Raw genomic sequence first — 27,595 nt, 5'->3', positions numbered from 1 at the left:
TAGCAGCAGGTTGTCATGAGATTTGCTTGAGACGTTTGGAGACTTCTGGGATGGGTGAAGTTCCATTTGTGAGGGGGATTTTGGCTGTTCTGTCTGTTTATTGCACTCACAGCACTCCATCAAGGGCAGGAGGACTGGGGATGGATCTTAAATAGAGCTTAAATATCCTATTTCTTGGGTAAATGCAAACAGCATTTCCAAACTTTGTGAAATGGTCAGGAAGAAGAGACAGGAAAAGCCTTTTGTAAAACAGAACTGCTATTCAATACTTATGAAAAAATTTACAGGCAGAGAGAAAACGCATTTCTCTCAAGTACATCCCTGGTTTTAGAGCCTCAGCCAGAAGTGATGACTGCACCTTATTTATCTTTCTCCAGCTAAGTGCTCTGAAGATTACATAGGTCAAAAGGACTTTTATTGCAACTCTACCTTCATAAACTAAAAGTCACTGCATCCATAAGTCTGATACACTTGTAATTTTAAGTACTTTGATAACCTGCCAGAAAATACACTTGTATGGAGTTGGGGTGTTATGCCTGTGTCAGTCCCTCATTCCATTGCAGCCATTTATTCAAGGAAGTAAACAGAAAAGCATTTTGCATTAAAATGGTACACAGCAAGGAGCTGTCAGGTGAGATGGGAGGGACTGAAATGAGGGATTCCCAAAAGATCAGACCTCCTACAGGCTGGAATGGATGTGTGTCTGCCATGGCAGGACTGCCCACAGCAGGACAGGGATGTGGAAGAGTGGGGCTCTTCTTGAGGAAACCTTGGCTCCCCAGGGAATGGGCACAGCCCTGAGGCTGTCAGAGCTCCAGGAGTGTTTGGACAACGCTCTCAGGGATGCACAGGGTGGGATTGTTGGGTGTCTGTGCAGGGCCAGGAGTTGGACTGGATGATCCCTGTGGGTTCCTTCCCACTCAGAAGATTCTACGATTCTATGTTTTGTCAGTAGAAAAATATGCATCTTTAAGTAAACATTCCAGGCTTTATTTTGTTGCGGAACCAGTCTGCCCACACACGTAATTATTTATATGTTTTAAAAGGGAACAATGGTTTCATTGTTACCACCTACTTGTTTGGCAATATTGGAGAGTTACACTGGAAATGCAACATCTGACATCTGGCTTTGTCATAGGGGGCAAAGAAACATAACTGGAACAACAGGACACCATTCAGATGGGGGACCACAAGGGTCTGCAGAGGGAATCATGGAACTGTGAAATTTCCTGGTTGAGAAGAGTCCCACAGGAATCAAGCAGTCCAAATTTTGGCCCTGCACAGACACCCAACAATCCCACCCTGGGCATCCCTGGCAGCGCTGTCCAAACTCTCCTGGAGCTCTGGCAGCCTCGGGGCCGTGCCCATTCCCTGGGGAGCCTGGGCAGTGCCAGCACCCTCTGGGGGAAGAACCATTTCTTGATTTCCAGCCTAAACCTCCCCTGGCACAGCTCCAGCCGTTCCCTCGGGTCCTGTCTCTGGTCACCAACATCTTTCATCTGTGTCTTTATCCCTGTTGTAGTGAATAAATGCCATTTGTTCCCTGCATCGTGTGACACCTCCTACTGGGTTCTTGGCCAGTACAAGTGACTTAACGATCTTTTTCAGCGTGGTGTTCAGTCACTGCCATGGTGCCAAGATAACGTGGCAAATACTTCTGTCAGCAGGCTTCTGTTTGTTTTGTATTTCCACCAGAAAACAGGGATCAGCAAGCTGAAAACAGACAGCTGGAAATTGTTTATATTAGGTACACACATGAGAAACCAGTGGGATGCAGATGTTGAAGGGATTTAGTACCTAGTAGGATCAGGGATTGAGACAATAAACAGAGGGATAGCACAGAAATATGTTGAGTATTAACTCAGATCCAGAGAAGATTTAGTTAGAATTTAGCTGAATTCGAACTGAAGTAAAACACGGGGATTGCATAGTAATGGATCTGCACTGAAATCACCCCTGACTTCGAGATACTCTAAAATTTACCAGGAAACCCCACACTGTGGACCGCTGTCCAGCGCCGTTGTAACTGATTAACCCCTCCCTATCGGTGTAATTAATTAACCGTTCCTCCGGTAATTGCCCGGTCCCGCCGCCTGCCCGGGGTCCCCTCAGAGCGCGGAGCCTCCGCGCCGCCAGGGGGCGCGCCCACCGCGCCCTTCCCGCCTTGTGGGCTCTCCAAGATGGCGGCCCCGGGGCCGTGGTTGTGGCCGGGGCCGTGGCCGGCGGTGACGGGCGCTGTGGCGGCTCTGCTGTTTCTGCTGCTGTGGCGGCGGCGGCGGCGGGCGGGCGGCGCGGGCCGGGTGTGCGTGGCCGTGCTGGGCGACCTCGGCCGCAGCCCGCGGATGCAGTACCACGCTTTGGCGCTGGCCCGGCACGGGCGCGAGGTCGCTCTGCTGGGCTACCTCCGTGAGTGAGGGGCGGCCGGGGGGCCGCGGGGCCGGGCGGGGCGGCCGCGCCGCTGACCGGGCTCTCCCCTCGCAGAGACCCGGCCGCACCGGGACGTGCTGCACAGCGAGAACATCCGGCTGGTGCCCGTGGCGGAGCTGCGCGGGCTGCGAGGTGCGTGCGGGCCGGGCCGGGCAGCGGAGGGAGCGGGGGACGATAAAGAGCCCGCAGCGTGTGCGGGTCCAGCCGCGCCGCACGCACAGCTCCACGCTCTTGTCTCCATTTCTCTGTTGAACAGGAGCCGCTGGGATTAAACACCTGCCGGTACATTGCTGCTGTTCATATACAGAGTGAAATGTGGAAATTATTTTCGTTCTACCTCTTCCTCCCCAGCCTTGTGTTTACCCCTGTTGCCCCGAGCAGCTGTGGGCGCCCCATCCCTGGAAGTGTCCAAGGCCGGGTTGGACGGGGCTTGGAGCAACCTGAGATGGTGGAAGGTGTCCCTGCCCATGGCAGGGGTGGAATGAGATGAGCTTTAAGATCCTTTCCAACCCAAACCATTCAATGAGTGTAGGATTTCTTTCCGTACAAAATAGAGAATGAGAATTTACATAGCCTTACAGTGATCATAGAAAAAAATCACAAAGGTTGGAAAAGTCCTCACGGAAGATTGAGTTCAACCATTCCCCCAGCACTGCCAAAGCCATCAGTGACCCGTGTCCCCAGGTGCCACATACACTTTTAAACCCCTCCAGGGATGGTGACTCCACTACTGCCCTGTGCAGCTGTGCCTGTGCCTGATCACCCTTCCCATGAAGAAATTTTCACAATATCCAACCTAAACCTCCCCTGGTACAGCTTTCAGGCCATTTCCGCTTGTCCTGTGGGAGCAGAGCCCGACCCCCCCGGCTGTCCCCTCCTGTCAGGGAGCTGTGCAGAGCCACAAGGTTCCCCCTGAGCCTCCTTTTCTCCAGGCTGAGCCCCTTTCCCAGCTCCCTCAGCCTCTCCTGGTGCTCCAGCCCCTTCCCCAGCTCTGTTCCCTGCCCTGGACACGCTCCAGCCCCTCAATGTCTGCCTTGGAGTGACCCAGCCTGTCCAGATCCCTCTGCAGACCCTTCCTACCCTCAAGCAGATTGACGCTCTCACCCAACTTGGTGCCATCTCCAGACTTGCTGAGGGTGCACTCAATCACTTACCCAGGTCGTTGGTAAAGTTATTAAACAGGTGTCCATTTTCATGTTATTTTCACCCTGTCTCTGCAGAGCTGGCTGGTTCTGATGTTCACATTGCTGTGGGGAGAGCTCTAATATTCTTACTGTTTTTCTGTCGCTTTGCAGTGGGTCCAAAGCTTTTCCAGTATGTCCTCAAGGTGCTTGTGCAGTCAGTGCAGTTACTGTACACGTTGCTGAGGATAGATCAGCCATCCTATATTCTTCTTCAGGTACATTTTGTGTTGGGACTAATTTCAGTAGAAATAAATAGTGCTATATTACAGGATGTTTTTAGGTGGCTCAGACATTGGTCTAATTATTTCACAGCTGAACTGACCCTCATCAATGGTGTAAACCTGTATCGTGGTATTTTTTGGCTCTAAACTTCTTGATTTGTCTGTTAACAAGTCAAGTTTTCTCTTCCCATTAGTTATTTTGCTTTCAAACTTTATTGCCATGGCTAGTAATAAATAATAAATCTTATTGGGAATGTTGATGTGTTTATTGGAGGGGAATTTTGATCTTGATCCAGGGGTTAAATTTGAAGTGCCTGCCGGTGTTTGTAAGTGAATATAGACATTCTCTGTTCATGAAACTCCTTTAAGGGGGTGCATTTTCAATTTTGTTTCTGGTAGTTGCTTTGTGTTTGTCACCTGCTCACAGTTTTTATGCTATTTTGGTTTTGTTTTTGAGCAGAATCCCCCAGGCTTACCCAGTATAGCTGTTGCCTGGGTGGCAGGGCTGTGGTGGGGGAGCAAACTCATCATTGATTGGCACAACTATGGATACACCATCATGAGCCTGAGTCACGGGAGGAGCCACCCACTGGTCCTGATTGCAAAATGGTTTGTACAGTCATTTCTGCTCTTTATAAATGACATGCCTTGGTGGAATTCAGAATGGAGGCCAGTGGGGAGAAGATAATTGGCACAGGGAGGGGTTTCTGGGCTTCGTTGTGTAAAACTGGTTTCTGTTCTGCAGCTGCTTTGTTGAACACGTGGGAGGGGGGTAGCAGGAAGTAGGCAGGTTGGTTTTATGTTCATATGCAAATGTTGATCTTTTTACAGGAATTTCTTTACATTTCCTGGGGTTTTTATTCTCTAATGCTCCTTTACATTCCATCTCTTCTTTGAATAGCTCCTTGCTGAATATAATTGGTTATGTGTAGTTAAAGGCTTTAAAGGCTTTGGAGAATAGGAGTCCCTCAAAAACTGGCAATCAGATTTCCGTTCTGGGGGCAGTTGGGTTTCTTTGGGTTTTGTTTGGCTTTCATCAAGCATGGGCACCGGTTTCTGCAATTGCCTGCCTGTGGTTTCTGACTGACATTTTATTTTTGTCAGGTATGAAAAGCTTTTTGGGCGCTTGTCTGACTATAACCTGTGTGTCACTGATGCCATGAAAAAAGATCTCTGGGTGAATTTCAAGATAAAGTAAGTCAGACAATTTTGTGTGTGTGTGCTAAATAAATGAAAGAATAGTTCTCTGAGGATTCAGGACTCAGAGGGATCTTGCAAAAGCAGCTCTCCTGAGCTCATCTGTCACCGCTGCACGCATCAGCTCAGTTTTGTGATGGGCCAAAGCAGTGTGGGCATTCAGGAATCTCCACTGTCCTTCTAAACTAACACCCATTGACTGAGGTGGCATTCCAGGATCCATAGAAGTTTGCTGCAGGTTTCCTGTGGAGTCAGAGTGGGACAGATATCACTGGGATTTGAGCAATTACTCTGGCCTGCCAGCTTGTCTTGGGGCTTTATGGAGCAAGTTTGAAAACCGGGGCAGTGATGTCTGCAGTTTTTACCAGGTGCATTTCACCCCTAGAATATGCGCACGAGAAAGGGGTTCTTTGTTAATTGTGTCCACCTTGGTGTGTTCCAGCAAACCTCGGGAATCCAGGAAGTTGTAAGAGTCAAAAAATTAATTACTTTCCTGTATTGATTTAGTTATTTTCTTTGTGATTACATTGTTGCAGCCTGCCACTGTACCATGTGCGTGTTGTTACATCTGTATCTTGTTTAAGCTGTGCGTTTTTTTTCTCCCAGGGCTGTAACTTTGTATGACAAACCAGCATCTTATTTTAAGGAAACACCATTAGACCTCCAACACAGCTTGTACATGAAGCTTGCCAAGGACTACGAGCCTTTCAAACCACGGTATGTGCAAGTGCAGCTGCCCGCTACAGTCCTTAACCAAAGGACTTGGAGCTTTGGCGCTTAAGTTACCAGGAATACTTGTGTGGGGTCCTCTGACCCCCAGCAGGCACAGGGGACACTGACTTGCCTTAATTGCCGCTAGGAGAGGCCAGAAGAAGTGGAATTATTGAGCTGTGGTAACACAAGCAGTAGAAGTGTTTTGTTTTTAAAGATGTTGGCATAACCACTGAGGCAATCTGTGATGGGTGTCTAGGGTGGAACTCTGCAGTTGTCTGCTTCCCCCTGACCCACACTGCAGTGGTTGGATGCTTCTTTAATAGCATCCCTTCCTTAATTACTATGGAGAGTCTTCAGGATCTTGGTCCAGGTGTTGAACGCTCACCTCTGGCTGTGCAGGATGTCGCCTGTAGCAGATGTGCCAGGGAGTTTACTTCACTAAACTAAGGCTTGAAAAAGAAGTGAAATCCAGTGTAGGGTGGGGATTTTTTGGAAATGCCCAGCTCGGAATATGTATGTTCTGAGTTTAGTTGAATAAATGTGCTGTTGGCCTCCATGCTGTGCTAAGGGTGAGACAGACTGTGCAAAGGGAGGTGACTCTGCTCAGCTTGGGAAGGAAAACATTCGGTTGGAAAGTGGAATTGTGCCTATAGCAGCAGGAAAGAAGCGAAAATGGCCTGCCCTGTCCTGGTATTTTTGTAATACACTGATTCTGTTTCTAGACAAGTTGAGCAGCAAGCGTGAAGCCAAATGTGTGGAAATTGGTGCCAGTTAAGCAGAGTGTTCCCTGCTGTCGCTGGCTGTGTGTGTAGCTCATGCTCAGGAAGTTGTGTTTCCATAGTACAGAGCTGTCAATCCCAGTGCTGACAGATCGGCCTTCACGGAGAGGGATGGGAAAAGTGGGAACGTGGTGAAGACCAGGGGCCGGCCGGCCCTTCTCATCAGCAGCACCAGCTGGACAGGTTGGGAATCAGTTTTATTTTTCCTATGAAACAGGGCTCTTTGTACTTTCTCACACCTGAAGTTACGCTTGTCCTTTGTTTTCCTGGGAGAATTTGAAGACAAGGTGTGTATGATGCAACTAAATGTTGTGTGACTTACATAATGCTACAAATGAATGATTTTTTAGAAGTTATATTTTAATTATAGAGCTCATCTTTAAGAATGATTAAAAAAGGTTTCCTACTTGTTTTTCTTTAGCTTTCATTCTAGATATACTGTCTTGCATGGTGGTGTAAAACAGATTAAAAACCTCAAATATTTACCTTTACCGAGCACTCTGCACCTGAAGGTGTGTGTGTCTGCCCATGGCAGGGGGCTGGGATGTGAGGAGCTTTAAGGTCCCATCCAACCCAAACCAATTTGTGATTCCATGATTTCTTATGATGTTTATTACATAATCATGTAGATTTTTTACCTCTGTATGAGGAAGGGAACAGAGACTGGAAACAAATCCATTGCCAATAACCATGGGCAGGTTGTCTTTATCTTTAAATAATCAGGACAGTTTTTAGACTTAATTCTCAGTTTTAGAAACTAGAACATTTTAACTTGATAGCTTTGAAGATGTACAGTATTTGTAGTTTGTCTGTCATGTTGCCAACAAGGGAAATAAATGAACAAACACTGTGCATGATTATGCATTTTTATTTATGAAAATAAAAAGGGCTTTTTTAATAGCACATTTTAGTAAATAGTAATTTTTAAGTACAGACTGTGTACTTAACCTTTGAGTTCATGGTCTGTATTTAAATTGTGTAGGTGAAGGTGAGGAAAATCTCAACTGTTATTTAAAGACAAAAATTAACAGTGGTAGAAATATGAGTGTCACTAATAAAGCCTTCTCTTTCAGAGGATGAAGACTTCTCAGTCCTTTTAAGAGCTTTAGAAGGTTGGTATGAAGGAATTCATTTTTTAAAGAGGTCTTCTGGGCATTTAAGGCAGGTTTTGCTAAAGAGCAATGCTTCTATATTCAGATGAAAATGCAGTTGTATTTGATTAATTAGCACTAATTTCTGATTAGTAATTGAAATACAGCTGTGCAACATCTGAATTCAATTAGAGGAGTTGTCAGAGAAAATGAAATCTCTAACAGGCTCCTAAACTGCAGTTTTATTTTCTGAGCTATTACACCTACTCTCCACAGGTATCTGCTAATGAGAAGGGAGGGAATACATTGTCTTATTCTGTACACTTCACAGCTGCAATTCCAAATTGATCTACTGAAGCAGCTGACTGGGGAGCAGATGAAGAAATGCTTCGTGCATAAACAGCCTGATTTATTTCTGTAGAAGTCTTTAAATGTTAACATTGCTGAATTTACTGCTGTGTTACTAATACATGCTTGTAAGGGAATTGCTTGTAGTGGGAAGCTCAATAATTAATGCACTGTCCCCACTCTTCAACCAAGCACCCTGAGATTTGTCAGCTCTGACCAGTGTTTTATCTTCTCCAGATTATGAAAGGTTTATCAAGGAGGGAGCCAAGCTTCCAGCTTTAGTGTGTGTGATAACAGGTAAGAATGTTTGTGCCACAATCCTTTCAGTGCTAACACAAGTTTTAGTTGTCAGGTTTGTTCAGTGGTGACTGTTCTGTTGCTGGTGGGAGGGAGGAGGGACTGTTGCCTTTGTGTCCGGTTATAAGGACAGTGATTTATAGCTGAGTTATTGCACCCTCCACCAGTCATGGCACATCTTTAAAGAGCCTCCCTGACTGCTCCAGCTCTGCATGAAAAACAATCTAAGGTCAATGCTGAGATGATGCTGCAAAAGCAATGTCAGAGGAAGCAGCCCCAAGCTCTGCCAGGGGAGGTTTAGACTGGATATAGGGAGAATTCCTTCATGGACAGAGTGGTCAGGCATTGGCACAGCTGCCCAGGGCACTGGTAGAGTCCCCATCCCTGGGGGAATTTAAAGCCATGTGGATGTGGCACTCAGGGCCTGGGTCAGTGTTGGCCCTGGCGCTGCTGGGGAACAGTTGAACTTGATCTGAGAGGGCTTTTCCAGCCTTAAAAGCTCCATGATTCTACATTGATGGAAAACACATTGAAATAACTGAGTAAGAGAAGTCCAGATGCACATTGCTTCCAGGGGAACTTTTTTCATGTCTTTTTAGGGTACCACAAATGTTGTGTCCTGTTTGTGCGCCTGATCCAACAGGAGCTTGTATTTCACAGACCAAACTGTTTTCAGTCACCTCGATAAAACTTTTTTTTTTTCCTGTTTTAAACAGGTAAAGGACCTCTAAAAGATTACTACAATGGACTGATCCAAAAACTGCACTTGAAGCATATCCAGATCTGTACACCATGGCTGGAAGCTGAGGATTACCCTCTTCTGCTTGGTAAATAGTGGATGATGGAAAAGGCTTGAGGAGGATGTGTGGGAAACAGCTCGGCACAGTTGCAGGGGGCTGATGCAGACTGCACAGGAGCTGGGAGAATATAGTCAGGGATGTTGCTGGTTAGTGACAGGACATTCATGGATTTGACTCATTCCAGCAAAGCTGAAGAATTCCTCTTGGCTGGCTTTTCCCTGTTTTCCCAAGAAGTAGCTGTGTTGCCATTTCAGGCTGTTCTTTGCATTCTTTGTTTCTTCCAGCTGTGCTGAAATACAGGTGCCTGTGTGTGTTCTACTTCACTTTCGGGGTCACTCCAGTAAATGAAATGAAAAAGTCATTGGTTGAGCAACCAAAAGTAGCTGAAATTCCAAATTAACGTGTCACTGGAATGTTACTCCCTCAGCATCTTCATTGCAACAGCATTAACTGGGAGTAATAGAGTTATAAAATACATATTCAATGTGATCTTCATTCTGCAGGGTTAGAGCCTGATGATCTATGTGGCTGTAAAACAGCTTATTTGGTCCTTTTCAAATAATGAACATAATGTCTATAAAATCACACTGTAATTCCTCTGTTTGAGCTGACTTCAACTGGGAGAGGTCACTAGTAAGCCATGCAGTGTATCCTGATTGGATTGTGATGGGATTTTCCTTTACTTACTCATTTTTAGCAGATTAAGAGGCAGAAAGGCTGTTTTAAGATACATAAAACTTCAAAATCCCCTTTCATTTAACATACACTCACTTAGTACTTTTCTAAAACGTAACTAATTTGAGTCCCAAAACACCATGTGCTTTATTTTTTTCCCTGATTGCTTGAAATTGTGTCTGGATAGTTGAAAGTTTCACTTGCACCATCCAAAGCAGCACAGAAATAAAGGTTTCTGGAGCACAGAGGAGCTGCTTTCAGAGAGTTCAGACTGTTTGTGTTGGTTTTTCAGGCTCAGCAGACCTGGGGGTGTGTCTCCATAAATCCTCCAGTGGTTTGGATTTGCCCATGAAGGTGGTGGATATGTTTGGTTGCTGTTTACCTGTGTGTGCAATACATTTTGAATGGTAAGAGCTTATTCTGTTACAGCTCAAGGGAATCACATAAAACAATGTTCCTACAAAGCCAGAGTTCAGCAGCTACTGCAGGAATTCAATGAGATTCCTGTATTACGCCATTTAAAAAAATTCAGTGAGATAGAAATCAAGGTTGTTTTAACTTTTAAACTTAATACTAGTTTCTACAAAATTGTGAGCATTTAATGCAAGCACTTGCCTTAAAAAAATCCCTGTATTCCATTGTTTTCATATTTTTAATTTTAAAAAAAGCTTTCTTCTGCATAGATACATCTGTTCAGTGAAAGGCTGAGTGTATGCATGGGCATTCTTGGAATTTGTGGTCCTTTGGGAAAACAGTAGCTTTATAAAAGAAGATAATTTCTCTGTGAAGATTTCATGATGGATCATGGACAGATTTTCCATGTAGAGAAAAAAAATCTAATTTTAAAGTAGATCATTGCCCTGGTTTTTAATGGATGTCCAGATGAGTGGCACAAAGACAGAATGAGGGCCCTTTGGTACAGTTGTCAGATTTGGTCTGACATAGAAAGGAGAAGAAGTCTTTAACTGTTTAAAACTGCCTATTTAATTCCATTATGTCAGGTGTGGAGCCTGTGACATCTGGAGCCATTACAATGCAGCTGTCCTGGTTTGGTCCCTTTGGATGTCACTGTTCAACACTGGACTTGTCCCACGCACTGCTTTCTGTCTCACTTTTCCTTCCATGACTTTTTTTTCACAGTTTACATGAACTGGTGAAACACAATGAGAACGGTCTGATATTCAGGGACTCGAAGGAACTTGCAGAACAACTGAAGGTAAAGGCTCTGAGTGATTTCTTTCCCCCCCAGAAATAACCCCAGAGGTGCCACTGTGTGGGCAGCCTTTTCAGATCTGAGCATCACCCGTGTGTTTTACGTTCTCACAAGGTACTGCCTGGCCTGGTGAGCACTGTTTGCCTCACTGCTGTTTAAATGTGAACCTGACGCTGGCAAAAGCATTTCCAGTATTGTCCTTGTTCTCTCTTTGTGGGGCCAGACCCCAGAACTGCAGCTGTACTTGAGGGTTAACACTGGGAAGGCTGGAATGAGCCTGAAATGAAACATGATAGTTATTTTTCTGTGGTTTTGCTTTTTAAATTCCAGATGCTTTTCTTGGATTTCACTGCCTTAGAAGGGAAACTTCACAGCTTCCGAGAGAACCTGCGAGCGTCCCGGCAGCTGCGCTGGGACCAGAGCTGGGACCAGATTGTCCTTCCCTTGCTGGGGAACAAGGAATGACTGCGGAAGGAAGGTGTCAAACGTATTCCTGCAGCTGCAGAGATTTGGGAAACAGTGAATAAACACTTTGTATTGTCTGCACTTAGAGTTTCTAAGTCCTTTGTCTTGGGACGGGGCTCTCACACTCTTCCTTTAGTTTCAGCTTCCTGGGTGAGTAAGAGTTGCTGAAGGTGCTGAGGCTGTTTGTTGTCTGAGAACCTGTGCTGCTTGAAGGTCCCTTTTTGGTGAAGTTCCTTTGGTGATAGAAACTATCACCAGCTTTACCTCCTGGACAGTCAGCACTTTAATAGGTGATTTGGGAATGTTTTTTTGACATATGGCAGATGCTTTTCATTGGAGTTGTTTCATTTCAGCTGGTCAATTTGATGGCCAGTTAATTACCCAAGCACTGAATATCCTCCCGTGTGGTTTTATTGGGACAGAACCATTTTGTTCCCAAGTTGTTTCTCCTTTTGACAGCGTGTGCAAGAGTGTGGAAGCACAGCACTGGTGTGTGACAGCTTTCCTGGGCACTTAGAGCAAAGCAGAGCTTGCAGTGAGCGTTCTCCTTGTACTCAATGTGCCCATTTTACTTGGGAAAGAACATAAAATTCATCTCTTCTTGAACAGACGAAGAGAAAAGGGAGAAATAAACCCAAAATATATGAGCAAAGTATATATAACTTAATCAAAAGGCACTTTGTGGGTGCTTACTCAGGTATAGCCTTCAGCGTTTTATTGAGCTCAGTATTCACATGCAAGCCTAATGCTTACAAGATTTTTTAAATCACCTTTTTGATGATAAAATAGATGTCAGTCATTGATAAATGAGCTTGGTTTGGACTTGTTTACTGCTCCTCAGAGCTCCTGCTTCAGGGTGGGAGGTGGACAGTGGGTCCTGCACCAGCAGTTTTAAACCCTGACTGAGCAACTATTGACTATCTGCTTTTGTCAAAAGAGAAAAGGTGAAAATAAGAGTCAGGTTGCTTTACTGCAGGAATTCGGCAAAACCTCCAGCTTATTGATTGAAGAATGATCCATAAAGATTGATTTGCCAATTTTTTAGTGTTTTTTCCCCTTTTCAGTCAAAATCCCGTCTAGGGGGTTGGCCATTTCTATGCACATGGAGGTAAATTAGGCACTTCTCTAATTAAACAGTAATACCAAAAGCTTTAGAGAGGTTTCCTCTTCCTATAACAGATCTTTTTAGATCCAAAATGAGCTCTGCACAGAACTTTTGACTTGAATGCTGAGTAAGGGGAGATAAAGGAGCTCCTGTGTGGGCTGCCAGTTTGTGTTTATTCTGGAAATAACACCTTTGAGTTCATTCTTTTTGGGGACAGGGAACCAGAATCTGGGCCAGGGTTATTTCTGCTTGATCCCAACAGTTCATGATCTCCTTTAGCTTGAAGAGTAAGAAGATTCTTCAGGTTTCAAGTTAGGTATCATCAGTTTTCTCTCCATTACTACAGAAGGAGGAGGTTGAAGTGTTTTCATTTCCTTTTGTTTTTTAATAGAGAAAAGGAAGTCAAAAGAGAAGAATGAGCAGAACTTTGATTTTTCTGCTTCAGGACCCATGCTGCCTGTCAGAATGATTAATGGATGATGGAAAGTTTCAGAGCAGGGGAGCTCAGTCCTTCCTCTTTGCAGGATACCTGGAGCATTGCTATGGAGAGTGATTCCTTTTTCATTCCCAGCCCAGCCTGAGGGGATGAATTCCCAGCAGCCACTGTGGAAGTGGCACTCCTTATGTGAGAGAAAGAGACATCAACTCAGAATTCTCCTCACTGCAGAGTCACCCTGGGACACACCTACAGGTATTACACTGTTTAATTGGGGGTTTTTAACCTAACACAAACTGCAAGTATATACAGACAGAAACAGAAAAGACCAGCGCAGACAATTACAGCTGGTTTTTGTATCAAAACCCATTGATTACTCTGAAACATTGTTTTGCACCTTTGTGTGAGATCCTCATCCTGTGATCCTGCTGGTTGCCCTCAGTACTTACAAATCACAACACACTTGGGAAAACATCCCACTTGAATTCTGTTGTCTTCTCAGAATCTACATGGAGTGTGATTGGGGCTTTTTGGTTTCTGTTGCTCGAGGTTCAGTCACTTCCCAGGGGCAGCAGCTGCCTTGGATCCATGCTGGGAATTACAGAAGGAAGGATGTGTGTCCACATGTCCATGGGTACAGTTGTATCCTCAGAACCTCTTGTTTCCAGAATTCAGGATAATCTTGTTACAAGGCTGAGACAGCTCCTGTTGGTCCCAAAATTCCAGTTCTGTTTGCCAGGCCTATATAAATAGCTGTAGAATAGTTACATCTGGCTGCTCATCGTAGAGAAAATCACAGCTGCTGTGGGCTGGAATCATCTGCCACCTGATGCCAACTTTATCTGTGAGGAGAAACACTGGGAATCATATTTCTGCTTAATCAAACCAAGAGCAAAAGTTGCGTGACAAGTTCTGTAAGAAGAGAACTTTAGCATGCTGTGATCGACAGGGAAATGCTTAGGAGTGTATTTTTAAAAATCCCATTAATGTCTCTGCTGAACTCTCAGTATCACTTTGTGATTTAACCAAAATTTCATAGAATATCCTGATTTGAAGAAACCCACAAAGAATCATCAGGTTCAGTTGGTGAACACCAGCTGAACAGCAAAAAGATTGGAAAAGATAGGCTTTAGAAGTGTGTATGAAGAAAAATCCCCAAATTTTATTTAATCTCTAGTTGGGAGTTTTAACCCTCAAAGAACAGGTAAGATAAGATAAAATAAGATAAGATAAAGGGTTTAGGCTGCATCTCAGGTGTTATCACTGATGGCTCCCTCCTTTAAGCTTAAAGCTTTTTTTTAACTTTCCTACTGGCACCAGACTTACAAATCATCCCTCACAGATGTGAGCAGTGATAGCCAGGATGTACCTAAAGGTGAGTTACAAGCTCCTGATGAAATCCATGTGCAAAAGCCACTGCTCTTAAATCCGGCTCTAGGATACGATCCTGCTCTTGGACAATGCTCCTGCTCCTCTCTACCACAGAACAAGTAATGGGGAAAGAGGCAAAAAGGCAAAAGTATTGAACAGTGGCTGGAACAGGCACCCACCCAGCTCAGCCTGGAACAGCTGATACGTCTCTGGATTTCGGATTGTGGAAGCAATGAACACCTCAGGAGCTTTCCTGTCTGCTCTGGAGGTGGAGAGTTTCCATAGCATCCCAACGAGGGCTGAAATTATCTCAGGATCATACACCACATCTACAAAAGAAAAAAGAAACATACAATATTTATTGAGAATTGAGCAAAAAACCAGAATAAAAACTGCAAAGCAGAAATACAACCTTCACAGTGCAGGAGAATATTGATATTTTATGGGCTATGCCCTCATCACTGAAAATCAGCGCTCCTTTTTGTAAATGGATTGTCAGATATTTTATTTAAGCCCATCCTAAGGGAGGCAGCAGAAGCACTGAGTGTTGGTGCTCCGTTCGCACTGCCCTTGGCAAAACAAAGCTGCCTTGTTAGAAGTGAGTGGTTTAGAGGCTGATGCCAAGGACTTGCGGAGGTTTTCTTCTGGAGTCATTCCCTGGAGAGCAGAAATGGTGGTGAGAGGTCAGTGAACACCAAGGGGAGCGGAATGCTGATGCTCAGAGGGGGCGGGTGTGTGTTTCCTCCCCAGAGGTGTCAGGTGTGCGTACCACTGCAGTTACTCATGCTGCAGGTGCTAAGGGCACATCCTGCTGCAATGAGTAACAGCAAATAGCAAAGAGATGCCAATGCCCCTCAGCTCTTGCCTTCAGAGGGCAGCTGGGGCTGGTTTGGGCACTGAGCAGTGACACTGGCATTAGGAACCACGCAGTGACTTCATTTTATAGAATTCCCGTTCACTGCACCCTGTGATACCTTGGATGCCAAAGTAATTTTTGCACCTGGATTCTCAGGTTTTTCTTTGCAAAGCTCCAAATCAGGGTGTAAGACCTACAGCTGAGACATTCTGCTCTCACTATGTATCACCACTATCATCCTACCGTCACTAGATTTTCCATGGTTGGATTTTTTATAAAACTCCTTCTGAATTTATACACAGACAAGTCCAAAGAAAGCCCGCAGCTGGTTGTCGTTATTCTGTTATTCCTCAAGAGGCTGCCAGGGCTGCTGAGCCCTGCCCATCCCTGCCCCCGGTGTGTGGGTGTGGTACCTGCTGCAATGACAACGTCAGCTCTGAGACCCAGCAGTTGTTTTTCTGTCACTGAGCCCCAGTCAAGCTCAGCAACGATCACTTTTGGGTTTTGGCACCTCTCTCCTTCCACCTCCTGTCCTTGGGACTCTGTTTGGATGCTCCAGGTCGCGTCAGGCTCTGGGATGAAGCCGTTTAGCTGGATGTTTTCTCCCAGCTGTCTGAGAACACGGGGGTGGCAGTCACTAAATATGAATGTCCTGGGTTGGCAGGCCTTGCAGATGGCAATTCCAGTGAAACCAATCCCACTCCCTAATTCCAGGACTGTCCTGAGGGAAACAGAGTAAAAAGTACTATTAGGACTCTACATTGAGTTGGAAACCAAAACATTCTAAATATAATTAAAAGTAAAATCAGTTCCAGATAATTACAATAATTTTTGAGTGAACCATCCACAATCTAACCTTTGTCCCAAGCAACTGGACAGTTGGGAATAACTGAGGGTGGAATTGTCAGCATAAAATTAATTAGCTGAAATGCTGATTTCTGTAAGGCACAAAGCATTCCCACCACAGGGATGAGAGACATTCCCACCTGGCTTCAGCCATCTGCAGCACAGTTGTTTCCACCTGAGCTGGCTCTCCAGTTTTTAGTCAGTGGAGAGAAACACACCCTGGAGCAGCACAGTTCCTTTCTCTGTGAGCTTAATTATTATTAAATAATCTTTCCTCAAAAGTCCTTGCTTGTCTTGACTGCTTATAAATAAAATAGAAATGATGTGATCAGAGCTGCACATTAATCATCTAATATAGACAATCCTTGGTGAATCCCATCATGGAGTGAAGGTCATTAGTTAAATTACTGAAAACTGAACAGGTGACCTCACAGAGCAGGTCAGACTGCACAGTGCAAGCTTTGATCCTAAACCATGTCTTGACACGTCCTCTCCTGGGTTAAAGTTTGGCAGAACAGACAAGAGCAGCGATTACTCAGCAGCAAAAGGATGTAATTTCAGTTATTTTGGGTGTATAGTCTGTTATTAAATTACAGTTGTCTCGCTCACAGTATCAGAGGGCTGGAGCCCCTCTGCTGTGGAGGCAGGCTGGGAGAGCTGGGGGTGCTCACCTGGAGAGGAGAAGGCTCCAGGGAGAGCTCAGAGCCCCTGCCAGGGCCTGAAGGGGCTCCAGGAGAGCTGCAGAGGGGCTGGGGACAAGGGCTGGAGGGACAGGACACAGGGAATGGCTTCCACTGCCAGAGGGCAGGGCTGGATGGGAGACTGGGCAGGAATTGTTCCCTGGGAGGGTGGGCAGGGCCTGGCACAGGGTGCCCAGAGCAGCTGTGGCTGCCCCTGGATCCCTGGAAGTGTCCAAGGCCAGGCTGGACATTGGGGTTTGGAGCAGGCTGGGACGGTGGGAGGTGTCCCTGCCATGGCAGGATATCCCTTCCCAGGCAAATCACTCTGTAACCCTACAGGAATGAACACCTCTGCGCTCCTTAGTCCAGCCCTGCTGCTGCCATACCTGTCCCTGAACAGGCCGGGGTTCTGCAGTGCCCACTGCGCCAGGTGCAGCGCAGCCTCCCACGTGACGAGCCCCGTGGTGCCCCCGGAGATCAGCGCCCTGCTCTCGGAGAGGCTCACACAGTCCCCCGTGGGCTGCAGGACAGGGAAGGCAAAGATGGATCAGCACAGGCCGTGGATTCAGAGCTCACAATCAATAGGAGCACCTCAAAAAGGCAAGAAGCACTCCAGGCCTCAGGGTGGGTGTTTTCAAAGCCAATTTTTGCTTCGTTTGGGTGAGTAAATGTGGTTTAAAACAGTGCGGTGTCAGTTTTTACCAGTAAGTAGTTTTTGTAACAGTGAGTAGATTCTTCTTCTTTTAGAACATCTGCCAGGGCCTCGTAGAGTTCATCCAGGGGTTCAGCTGCTGTGGATTCAAGCTGTGGGGAGGAGAACGGGGCAGCTCTGAGCATCACATTGTCATGAAACAGAAAACAATTGAAGCCCCATTCGAGTACGGTGTATTTACCCTGAATGTTGTAGTTGGTTATTACATGAGCTATTTTCAATGAAAAAAATAAAGAAAAACAAGTGAAAAATAAGCTGAAAAGCAAGAGGTACCTTTTTGATGAGCTCAGTCAGGAAGCACCTCCTGTACTTGGCTGAAGGGGGATATTTCACACACAGAGGGTGAAGAATTGTCTACAATGAGAACAGCCATGGAAACCAATTACCCAGGGCAGGGTTTAGGAAAGGCACTAAGCCCCAGAGAAGGACCATTAATTGGTGCCGGGTGCCAAGAAATACATTGGAATTTAGTCTGTACAAGAGATGCTAAGCCAGAAATGGGACGACTTCTGACAGGTTTGTGAGTTTAACAGATCTGTGGCCACAAACTTCTTACTCTTTGTTGCAATAAAAATCTCACTTTTCAATAGAGTAAAGATGAAAATGGAATGGAAACAATCCAGTTTACTCTCCTCCTTCTTTTGCTCTTCTCTTCCTTCCTTCTGTTCTGGTTTGCTGCCTGATTTATGATCTCCATCTGCAGGGACATTCCCTGTATCCCCGAATATCCAGGAGCGGCTGCGCTGACTGTGCCATCCACCACAACAGTGCTCTCACTTTACATCTAAGGACACCCGAATAAATACCAGGCAGAGGAGGAAATCTGCAGTTCTGCAGGGCCTAACGCAACACTGTGACACCGGGTCACCCATCTCTATTTCCGAGCAATTCCGGCGGCTTTGGGACACGCGCTGGCACCGTCCGTGCACGGTGGTGGCACGGGGGTGACTCCGAGCTGTCCCTCACCTTGTCCAGAATATCCGCCAGCAGCGCAGAGTCCGGCGCAGTCCGCAGGCTTTGTTCGAGTTCCTAAAACAGGATGAATAAATAAATAAACAACGCCGCGGTGCCGCATTCCCCCCGCCCGGCCCACGCCGTACCGGCCAGGGCAGCGAGCGGAGCGGCCGCGCCGCCAGGAACCGGCGCTGGAAGCGCACCGCCAGCCCGGGCCGCGGCTCGGCCATGGCCCCGCAGCGCACGGGCGGACACGCCGCCAGTCCCCGGAGCAGGAACCGCCCGGAGGGAGGAGCGGCACCGCCCGACGGGATCGGAGCGGGGAACGCCCGAGCGGGGATCGAACCCGCAACCCCCGGGACACGGCCGGGCCGGAAGGGGGCGCCACGCCCCCGCTGCGCACTGCCCCGGCTGGGGCCGACCCGAGAGACAGAGCGGGAACGCTGGGAACGGGAAAATAAACACCGGGATCGGGGGAATCACCGGGATCGGGGAAACATGGAATCACTGGAACAATGAATCTTTGGGATCATAAGAATCATGGAAACATTGTAATTATGGAATCGTGGGATCACTGGAAACATGGAAACACAGAATATTGGAATAATGGAATCAGCGGGATCATGGAATGGTTTGGCTTGGAAGGGTGATTAGGGCCCATCCTGTTCCACCCCCTGCCATGGACAGGGACACCTCCCACTGTCCCAGGCTGCTCCAAGCCCCAGTGTCCAACCTGGCCTTGGGCACTGCCAGGGATCCAGGGGCAGCCACAGCTGCTCTGGGCACCCTGTGCCAGGGCCTGCCCACCCTCCCAGGGAACAATTCCTGCCCAATCTCCCATCCAGCCCTGCCCTCTGGCAGTGGAAGCCATTCCCTGTGTCCTGTCCCTCCATGCTGTTGCAAATAGGCTTGCCCCATCTTTCCCGTCCGTTCCCTGCGGGCACTGGAAGAGGCCACAGCTGAGTCACCCCTGAGCTGTTTTTTTCCCCAGACACTCCTGGTTCCCTGAGCCTCCCTCACGGCAGAGCCGCCATAGCCCCGCCACCACCTCGCCTGCAGCGTCACAACTGCGCGCCCGTGACGTCACTGCCGCGCGCCGCGGCGAAGGACACGGCGCCCGAGTGGGGCCGAGCGGGACCGGAGCGGGCCGAGCGGGACCGGAACGAGCCGAGCGAGGCCGAGCGGGACCGGAGCGAGCGGGACCGGGCGGGCTGAGGCGCCATGAGCGGCCCTGTGGAGGATGAGAAGCTGCGGGTGCAGCAGCTCCGCGCCCTGCGGCGCCGCTGGCTGCGGGACCAGGAGCTGAGCCCGCGGGAGCCCGTCCTGCCGCCGCGGAAGCTCGGACCCGTGGCCGCTTTCTGGGAGCGCTTCCTGCAGCCCGGGGACGCCTGGCGGCAGCAGGTGAGCGACGGGACGCGGGCACCGTGCGGCCTTTCCCGGGCCGCTGCCCCAGCCTGACCGTCCCTGTGCCCGCAGGTGCACAAGCTCTACCAGGGCAGCGGCTTCCTCATGCTGCGGGTGCTGCTCCCCGCCTGGGCCGTCACCTACTACGTGAAGTACCACCTCCAGGTGCGTGCGGGGCCCGGGAGGGTTAAAGGGAACCCGGGAAGGGGCGGGGAAACGCTGGAAAAAGCCCAGGGCCGGGGGGATGATGCGAAGAGTGATCCCACACCGGGTGTGTGAATGTGTTGCTTATGTTCGGTTGCAGATGAAGGTTGTTCCCCGTGGCCTGTTCACCACTTGTGTTTCCTTGCTGGGGTAGCACTTATATATAAATTTTGTGTGATACTTCATCACAAGGACTCACCCTTGTAAGACCCCACCTGCAGAGCTGCCTCCAGCCCTGGGGCTGACAGCAGCAGGACGTGGAGCTGCTGGAGAGAGTCCAGAGGAGCCCAAGGAGATGCTCCAGGGGCTGGAGCCAGGCTGGGAGAGCTGGGGGTGCTCACCTGGAGAGGAGAAGGCTCCAGGGAGAGCTCAGAGCCCCTGCCAGGGCCTAAAGAGGGACTGGGGACAAGGGCTGGAGGGACAGGACACAGGGAATGGCTTCCAGTGCCAGAGGGCAGGGCTGGATGGGAGATTGGGCAGGAATTGTTCCCTGGGAGGGTGGGCAGGCCCTGGCACAGGGTGCCCAGAGCAGCTGTGGCTGCCCCTGGATCCCTGGCAGTGTCCAAGGCCAGGTTGGATGGGGCTTGGAGCAGCCTGGGACGGTGGAAGGTGTCCCTGCACATGGCAGGGAGTGGAAGGTTTACGGTCATTTCCAACCAAACCCATGCCATGTTTTATGCTAATGCCCAGCTTTTCCTGTGGTGTGAGCAGAAGAGTTGTGTCTGAATTGTTCCTGTCCTGCAAGAACAGCCCTGGGAATAACCAGAGCAGCTGGGGAGGGAAAAGGGCCAGCCCTGCCCTCCCTGGCAGATGTGACTGTTGTAGCCTGAGGTATTTCTCTAAGTAGTGGAAAGTTTAATAAGACTTGTGCTTAGCACAGTTTGCATTCTGTTATGGAAACGTCACGGTGCCCATTTCCTCCAAGTAACACTGTTCTCTTTGCCCTTTCCCTCTCTTCTCCCTCTGCTTCCAGAAAATGCCGCACGGTGTGGTTGTGTCAAATCCACGGATATTCCCAGTAAGTCTCTTAACAGTTGTTTTACCTTCCAAGCTGTGTCACACAGATGGGAAGGGATTTCCAGGGAGGTTTGTGCAGCATCTGAGAAATATCTAGTGACAACTTTCCGAAGGGCTGTGCTGTGTCCTGTGGGCAGCACAGGGACAGTGGGTTTGGGCACTTTCATCTTGTCCTCAGTCCCTGTTTCAGTTTTACCTCCTCTGTAGCACCTGGCTGTCAGAACTTGGCTGATGCTGCCCATCCTGGGTGGAAAATACAAACACTCCCTTTGGGAATGGGTGTTCAAAGCCCCGGTGAATTCCAACACGTGGAGTGGCTCTGCTTCTCCTCATTGTCAGCACTGAGAATGCTGGTTCTGGCTTGGTTCCAGTTGTCCCTGAAGGTTCCCCGCACTCAGGTGTCCCCAAAGAGTTGTGTCACCTCCCTTTGGGATAAGTTTCATGTAGCAGAGAGTGTGACAATGTTTGGTCTTTCTGTTTTCAGGCTGCTCTGAGCTGTTACTGATTGGTGTAACAAGTCAGAGGGCAAATATTCCCACAGAGGATCAGCTCTGCCCTTCCTGACTGCTGCCCATTTTGGGCATAACACCTCCTAATTGTCCTCTAAAATAAAATTACAAAGTATTCCATCCCAAACAACCACAAAGCAACACACTTAAATTCAAGCTGTTGGCCTCTGTCTTCAGCCTAATTTTTCAGTCGAGTTAGGTCAGCTCAGCCAGCCAGGACTGTGCCTGGAGCTGGAACAAGCGGCACTGGGACAGCAGGTAGATTTTTTGGGATTCCATGGCTCTCTGTGGGCTCTGGGCTGTAGGTTTGGACTCACTGATCACTGCTGGAGGGGGTTATGCAGTGCTATAAGTAATTTTTAAAACAAAATGGGCTCAAAATGTGTTGCTGCTGTTGTGTAGTGAAAACAAGGGGTAAAGCAAGTACAGACTCCAGGTAATTTTGCTGTGACGTTATTCCAGCGTTCTGGGAATGTTGGGTCAATGAGCATGTTCTGAGTGAGTTGTGCTGAGATTGTTGCCTAGGAGTGGGGACAATTGCAGGTTCACTAAAGGACTGGGCTTGGCAGGGGGAGTCTGGATGCCACAGGAAATGCTCACCACACTCTCATCCCACAGGGGGACAGGATTTTAGAGACTGGAGAGATCATGCCTCCCCTGAAAGACGAGCTCCACAAGCACCACTGATGGCCAGGAGCCGATTTCCTCTTTGGGTGAACGTGGCAAGAGCTGCACCTGCTTTGTCTCCTCGATAAAAGAGTCTTTATTCTGCATTGTGTCAGCTCCTCTGTCCTTTACTGTCTCCTTAGTCCATGTCATTCCAGGTGCTCCTTATGTGGGAGTTCATTCTTGCTGGGTCCTGGGGATCCCCCCTACTCACCTTTCAGTGAGACCTGGCAGCTGGACAGTGTGGGCCTTGGGGTGATGAGAGACACTCTGCATCCCAGGGATTTTGGAGCAGGCTGCTCCAAGGAGCAGAGTCACACTGAGCTCCTCACACACACTTGGTTCTCCTCTCCCACTCTACCAAACCCCTTCTACCAACCCGTTCTGACAGACAGCTGTGAAAACAGCTTCCACCTATGTCATCGCACCTCTCTGCCTAGGGAGGGTGGCAGAAGAGGCACTGCTGCCAAAAATCCTTTTTACCACTCTCTCCTCTGCCTTCAGCCCTTTCTAAGGAGAAGTCTTCCAGCCCCCACATACCTGGGGCACTTCGTATTGGGAAAACTGGTCTCCTAAGGAGCAGGGAGCCAGAGGCAGTGATCCCTGTGGTCCAGCTAAAATTAGGGAATGTGAATCCCAGTTCAGTGAATTTCTGACAGGCTGGGAGAGCTGGGGGTGCTCACCTGGAGAGGAGAAGGCTCCAGGGAGAGCTCAGAGCCCCTGGCAGGGCCTAAAGGGGCTCCAGGAGAGCTGCAGAGGGACTGGGGACAAGGGCTGGAGGGACAGGACACAGGGAATGGCTTCCAGTGCCAGAGGGCAGGGCTGGATGGGAGATTGGGCAGGAATTGTTCCCTGGGAGGGTGGGCAGGGCCTGGCACAGGGTGCCCAGAGCAGCTGTGGCTGCCCCTGGATCCCTGGCAGTGCCCAAGGCCAGGCTGGACACTGGGGCTTGGAGCACCCTGGGACAGTGGAAGGTGTCCCTGTCCATGGCAGGGGGCAGAATGAGATGATCTTTAATGTTCCTTCCAACCCAAACCTTCCCACGATTGTAATTCCTAACTGAACACGCTGAAATCATCCACTTTTTAAAATCACTCTCTAACTGGGCAAAGTTTGCTTCATACATTTATTCTCCAAATGATGAGGGCCTGGTGACAATTCCAGCCAGGGCCTCCCTGTCACACCAGAGCTGGGGTCTGTGCCGTGTGGACATTGAAGCCCTCATGAGCTGCAGGGACTCCTCTGCTCTGCTCTCACACTGTTCACACTCATTAATATTCCTGAGCATAACAAAAGGAGCTGAAGCCAGCTCCCCACACATGGGCATGTTTTGGGAGCTTTGAGGAGCCAACTGCTATTCCAAAAGGCTGAAGAGATCAGGGATGAAGACACCCAGCAGGTCTCATGTGACCTGTGGGGCCAGGAACTGGACACCTGAGCATGCCACCAAATGTCCCCAAGTGCCCAAGCTCCACTCCAGTTAATGCTTCATAGCTGGTGACAGATCTTACTGGATACGCCCACCATGGTGGAGTCAGCAGATTCTTTTAAGCCCAAATTCTCCCTTTCCCCAGTGGATCCCGAGAGGTTTTGCCCTACAACGGGCAAGACAGCCCCACTGGCCATGGCAGGATTCCTGGGGATGTCCTGTGTAGGGCCAGCGGTTGGACTTGATGATCCTGGTGGCTCCCTTCCAGCTTGAGATATTCCATGATCCTGTGATTTTGGGAATACCTGCTCTGTGCTTTCCTCAGGCACTGCTGGAGCACTGAGCCCTCAATTTCCCCAGTCCAGGAATCCATCTGTGAGCGAGGGCAGCATGGGGCTGCTTCTCCCCTGGCCCACCCCAAAGAACAGTGGCAGAAATGTGTCTGCAGGCTCTAGAAAAGATCAGTCTGCAAATAAATGTGTTGATACAACTGACAGTCACACCTTACAGAGGGATGAAGGGAAGCCCCAGCCCTTCATAAGCTTTTGATCCCTGCCTTGTCTTACAGAAGGTCTCATGAACATTTCAGCACCCCTCAACTGCCCACAGAGAAAGCCTGGGGTGCCCTTTGGGGAGGGTCGAACAGCCTAAAGAGAACATTTTTCCTCTTTAGCAACTGCCATGTTTCACTTAGCAACCGGTAATCCACCTCCAAGACTGGATTGATGTGCCTGCTGCATCTTAAATGATGTGTCTTCTGCTGGAACAAGGACCATTGATTTCCCATCAGGGTGTGCTGGACCAGCTGGGCGGGGTCCCATGTGGGACCCCCTCCCCGTTTTCACTCGTGGCTCCGGGAGGGAGAAGCCCAGCACGGTGAGTGAGCAGGTGCTGCACGAGCTGCTGCTCCCAGCTCTCATCTCCGTGGGGTGGGAGGGTTTGAAGGTGCTTCTTAACCCGGCCAGTCTGGCCTGGGCTGGGTCTGGACTCCGAGGCGGGGTGGGGGTGCAGGTCGCACCTGCAGCTGCCCGAGGGCCGCGGCCCGGTCCCACTCCCGCCGTCCCACGCCGAAGCTCGGCTGCACATCGCCCGCAGCGCCGAGCAGATCCCTGCCGGCTCCACCTTCGCTTCATGTGCCGCCGGGTCATTAAGAGCTGTAATTACGAGCGGCTTCTGTCCAGGTTGGCTCAGCCGCGGGCTCTGATCCTCACAGGGAACGCCCGGATCCTCCATCCCCTCACGGCGGTACCTTCCAGGGGAGCGGGCGGGGACGCTCAGGGGCGCACGGACCCTCCGTGTGAGGGCTCAGGGCCCCGCACCCGCCTTTTCCAAATCGCGACTCGGGACGAACGGAGCCGCAGGATCCCCGGAACACGCCGAGACCCCGCGGGCCTCTCCAGGACCCTCAGCCCGAGCACGTCCCGCCGCCCCCGAGGGCAGCGCCGCCCGCGCTGCGACCCCCGGCCGGGGGGCGGCGCTCTCCCTCGGGCCGCAAGGCACGCTGGGAGTCGTAGTCCTCGCCTGCCGCAGCGCGCCCGCCGCCCTTCACCGGCCGCTCCGGAGCTCACTGGTCCCTGGGCTCCGAAGCACCGCCGCTGCCCGGGGTCCCGCCGGGCCCGCCCCGGTCCCGAACCGTGTCCCCCAACGGTGCCCGGTTTGGCCGCCGCCTTCCGCTTCCTGCGCGCGGCGCCCCTCGGGGCTGGTAGTCCCGCCGCGCTATTCACGACGGTCCCTGCGCCGTCTCCGCGCCGCACGCCCGCGGCCGGGACGGGGCGCTGCGCCACGGCGGCGGCGTAGGGCGGGCGGGAGGAAGGGCCGGCGGGGCGGCCGGGGCGGGTGCGAGCTGCTCCGCCCGGGGGAACGCGCGGGGCCGGGGGGACAGAGCGGCGGCGCGGCGCCTCCACCCCCAGGTGAGCGGCGACGGGGGCGCGGGGGAGGGAGCGGGGACGGGCCTCCCGCGGCGGGCCGCGGCTCCCGCCCGCGCCGGGGGTCGAGCGGGGCTCTCCCGGCCGGAGGCACCGGCTGGGCCCGGCCGCCCCCGGGCCGGCCCGCACCACCTGTTGCCGGTGGGCCCGAGCGGGGGCTGGAGGCCGTGGCGCGGGGGGGGCGGGCGGTGCCGGGGTCCCGGCTCGGGGCTGTGCGGCGGCCGGGGTGCCTTGCCCCGTGCTTGGGGGGGACCTGAGGGCTGCGGGGGCCCCGCTCGCACCCCAGCCCGGACGCCCGCACAGCCGGAGGGGTTTTAACGGGCTTGAGGGTCGTGCAGCAGCCGTTGGGGACGGGGAGGCTCCGTGGCCGCCCGCGTTAGGCTGTGGAGCCTGACCCGCCTTCCCCCGGTCCTCCCGCGGGCAGGGGAGCCTCGCTTACGGCACCGCCGAGTGCCGGCTCCGGGCTGGAGCACGGCAGAGCCTCCTGCACCCCGGGCTGCCTGTCCTTCAGGTCTTCACTCTCACCTCCGGCTTGGACACCCGTCCTGGGGCTGAGCAGGGTTTTATGCGGAGTTTCTCAAGCCTCTGCGAGTTTGCCCTTTAGAATCAGTTGGCTGGCTCTTACCCTTGGGTCTTGAACATGCTGAGACTGTTGTGTCTCAATGTCTCATCAAGACCCCTGGATTTTGCTGCATGTCGGCTCAGCTGCAGTTGAAGCATCTCAGCCTCCAGGTCCTGGATATAGGAGCCTTAGAGGATGGGATGGAAAAAGCTCTGTATTTGCCAGCCTCTCCATTTACTGAACTCTCTCCTCTCCCTGCTCCTGCTCCAGGGGTATATCCCCCCAAGCGCTAGGAAACAACTGTTCAGGGTGATCATCCGTGAGCCTCTTAGAGGAGATGGGGTAAGGCGTTGTGTTTGAAATGTCATACTGTTTCCTCCAAGCGTTTTTTCAGCTGGGAATCTCACTGAAGCTTGGCGCTCCGTAGGCCTGCAGGCCCAGGATGTGGCTGGGTGGGTTCTCATGGTTGCACAGAAGGTTGTCTGGGAACTGCTCACCGCATGTGGCCTGGGGCAGCGGTGCAGGACAGTGCTGCACTGCTGTGGGTCAGTCAAGAGCTGATGGGAGATGTGTTCGGATGGAGCCAAGGTGGAGGTGAGGGGTGCATATCCCAGACTGTGGCTCTTGTGGCTCTGAGTGCAGAGATCTTGCCATGCTTTCCAAATTGTCACCTAGGGGTGTCACAGGAGCTTGTGCTTCGGGGCTGGGCTCTTCCCTAAACTGGAGTGCAGATCTGCAGTGACAGACTGGCTGCCTGTGACTCTTAGAGTCTGCTGATGGCTTCGGTCTCACTGTTTTTTGAGATCCTGCTGAACAGCCTGACTCTTGCCCCTGAGTGCACCAGAGCAGGGCTGAGCTCTGCCTGAGCACAACCTGTCCGGGGCATGATTCAAATTACCCTGATTTTATGTATGTGGGGATATTACCTGGTTTCAAATTGCATCAGCTTCTGTTTGTGTCCAAGGCTTTAGCAGTTGAAGGCAGAAGGCAAGACCCAACATTGTTCCCTTCCCTGGGAGGGTGTGAATGGCTGGAGAGCCCTTTGAAGGTTTGATGAGACTGGCTGGGTTTACTGAGCCCGATTGCTTTGGCAGGAGGCAGAGCAGCCTCCTCCAGCCTGATGACTTGGTATGTAAGGGAGCTGGAGGTGTGGGCCAGGCACAGTGTCTCCTGAATCAGAATAAATCTTGGAAAACAACCCAAAAGTGCTAAAGTTGCATGTAAAAAAGGTCGGGCTTCGTGCCCAGAGTCAGAGCTGTCTCGTGGTGGTGGAAGGGCTGAGTGAGCCCATAGAGGAGCCTGGATGCCCTCAGCAGATGCACTGATTACCCCTCGCTCTCCTAGCTCACTCCCCCGTTATCTTTGCTCTGGATACCCTTATCTTTGCTTGGAATTCCTTTGGCTTTGCAGAGGCAAGTGGCCACGGCCTTGGTGTTCCCTCAGCCAACTGTGTGCAGTTGGCTTTAACTTGTGGAAAACATGCTGCTTGCTCTCCTGTGTCCCAGAGG

General features: G+C 50.4%; 4 protein-coding genes across 11 annotated transcripts in view; 3 read left to right on the top strand and 1 right to left on the bottom strand.

Annotated features, from left to right (window-relative positions):
* The first annotated feature begins 2,327 nt into the window (after positions 1-2,327).
* On the top strand, positions 2,328-11,488 carry ALG1 (ALG1 chitobiosyldiphosphodolichol beta-mannosyltransferase). Its single transcript, XM_040079300.1, has 13 exons — positions 2,328-2,406; positions 2,482-2,559; positions 3,723-3,826; positions 4,293-4,441; positions 4,937-5,026; positions 5,636-5,746; positions 6,590-6,705; positions 7,596-7,634; positions 8,199-8,258; positions 8,975-9,085; positions 10,026-10,140; positions 10,874-10,949; positions 11,277-11,488. Exons 1-13 carry the CDS (start codon positions 2,343-2,345, stop codon positions 11,409-11,411), a joined length of 1,248 nt encoding a protein of 415 aa, XP_039935234.1. The 5' UTR covers positions 2,328-2,342; the 3' UTR covers positions 11,412-11,488.
* A 1,812-nt stretch (positions 11,489-13,300) lies between these two features.
* On the bottom strand, positions 13,301-18,601 carry EEF2KMT (eukaryotic elongation factor 2 lysine methyltransferase). The gene is made up of 8 exons (XM_040079299.1): positions 18,518-18,601; positions 18,384-18,446; positions 17,691-17,771; positions 17,408-17,509; positions 17,092-17,225; positions 15,593-15,900; positions 14,503-14,652; positions 13,301-13,794 (listed from the first exon to the last, which is right to left on the bottom strand). Exons 1-8 carry the CDS (start codon positions 18,599-18,601, stop codon positions 13,694-13,696), a joined length of 1,023 nt encoding a protein of 340 aa, XP_039935233.1. The 3' UTR covers positions 13,301-13,693.
* An 854-nt stretch (positions 18,602-19,455) lies between these two features.
* NDUFB6 (NADH:ubiquinone oxidoreductase subunit B6) lies at positions 19,456-22,278 on the top strand. The gene is made up of 4 exons (XM_040079170.2): positions 19,456-19,772; positions 19,848-19,940; positions 20,953-20,997; positions 22,124-22,278. Exons 1-4 carry the CDS (start codon positions 19,593-19,595, stop codon positions 22,190-22,192), a joined length of 387 nt encoding a protein of 128 aa, XP_039935104.1. The 5' UTR covers positions 19,456-19,592; the 3' UTR covers positions 22,193-22,278.
* A 3,150-nt stretch (positions 22,279-25,428) lies between these two features.
* The window catches only part of CAPN15 (calpain 15), a 54,666-nt gene continuing 52,499 nt past the window's right edge, over positions 25,429-27,595 (top strand). For 7 of the 8 annotated variants that reach the window (XM_040078994.2, XM_040079002.2, XM_040079000.2 and 4 more), the window contains exon 1: positions 25,429-25,510. The gene's annotated coding sequence lies outside the window, so the exon portion shown is untranslated. Of the gene's footprint in view, positions 25,511-26,362; positions 26,430-27,595 lie in introns of those variants that run through there. The other variant, XM_040078996.2, reaches the window with a different exon arrangement.

The sequence above is a fragment of the Hirundo rustica genome, chromosome 15, assembly GCF_015227805.2.
Source record: "Hirundo rustica isolate bHirRus1 chromosome 15, bHirRus1.pri.v3, whole genome shotgun sequence".
NCBI lineage: Eukaryota > Metazoa > Chordata > Aves > Passeriformes > Hirundinidae > Hirundo > Hirundo rustica.
The sequence above is the reverse complement of the archived record's forward strand: the minus strand, read 5'-3'. Positions and strand labels throughout refer to the sequence as shown.

Excerpts from the sequence above, each read along its gene's own strand:
- ALG1 (XM_040079300.1), top strand. The coding sequence starts at position 2,343 with ATGCAGTACCACGCTTTGGCGCTGGCCCGGCACGGGCGCGAGGTCGCT. Across the intron at positions 2,407-2,481 it reads CGCTCTGCTGGGCTACCTCC|AGACCCGGCCGCACCGGGAC; the intron begins GTGAGTGAGGGG and ends CTCCCCTCGCAG. Across the intron at positions 5,747-6,589 it reads TACGAGCCTTTCAAACCACG|AGCTGTCAATCCCAGTGCTG; the intron begins GTATGTGCAAGT and ends TCCATAGTACAG.
- EEF2KMT (XM_040079299.1), bottom strand. The coding sequence starts at position 18,601 with ATGGCCGAGCCGCGGCCCGGGCTGGCGGTGCGCTTCCAGCGCCGGTTC. Across the intron at positions 17,510-17,690 it reads TGACTGAGCTCATCAAAAAG|CTTGAATCCACAGCAGCTGA; the intron begins GTACCTCTTGCT and ends TCCTCCCCACAG. Across the intron at positions 17,226-17,407 it reads GTTACAAAAACTACTTACTG|CCCACGGGGGACTGTGTGAG; the intron begins GTAAAAACTGAC and ends CCTGTCCTGCAG.
- NDUFB6 (XM_040079170.2), top strand. The coding sequence starts at position 19,593 with ATGAGCGGCCCTGTGGAGGATGAGAAGCTGCGGGTGCAGCAGCTCCGC. Across the intron at positions 19,773-19,847 it reads GGGACGCCTGGCGGCAGCAG|GTGCACAAGCTCTACCAGGG; the intron begins GTGAGCGACGGG and ends CTGTGCCCGCAG. Across the intron at positions 20,998-22,123 it reads CAAATCCACGGATATTCCCA|GGGGACAGGATTTTAGAGAC; the intron begins GTAAGTCTCTTA and ends CTCATCCCACAG.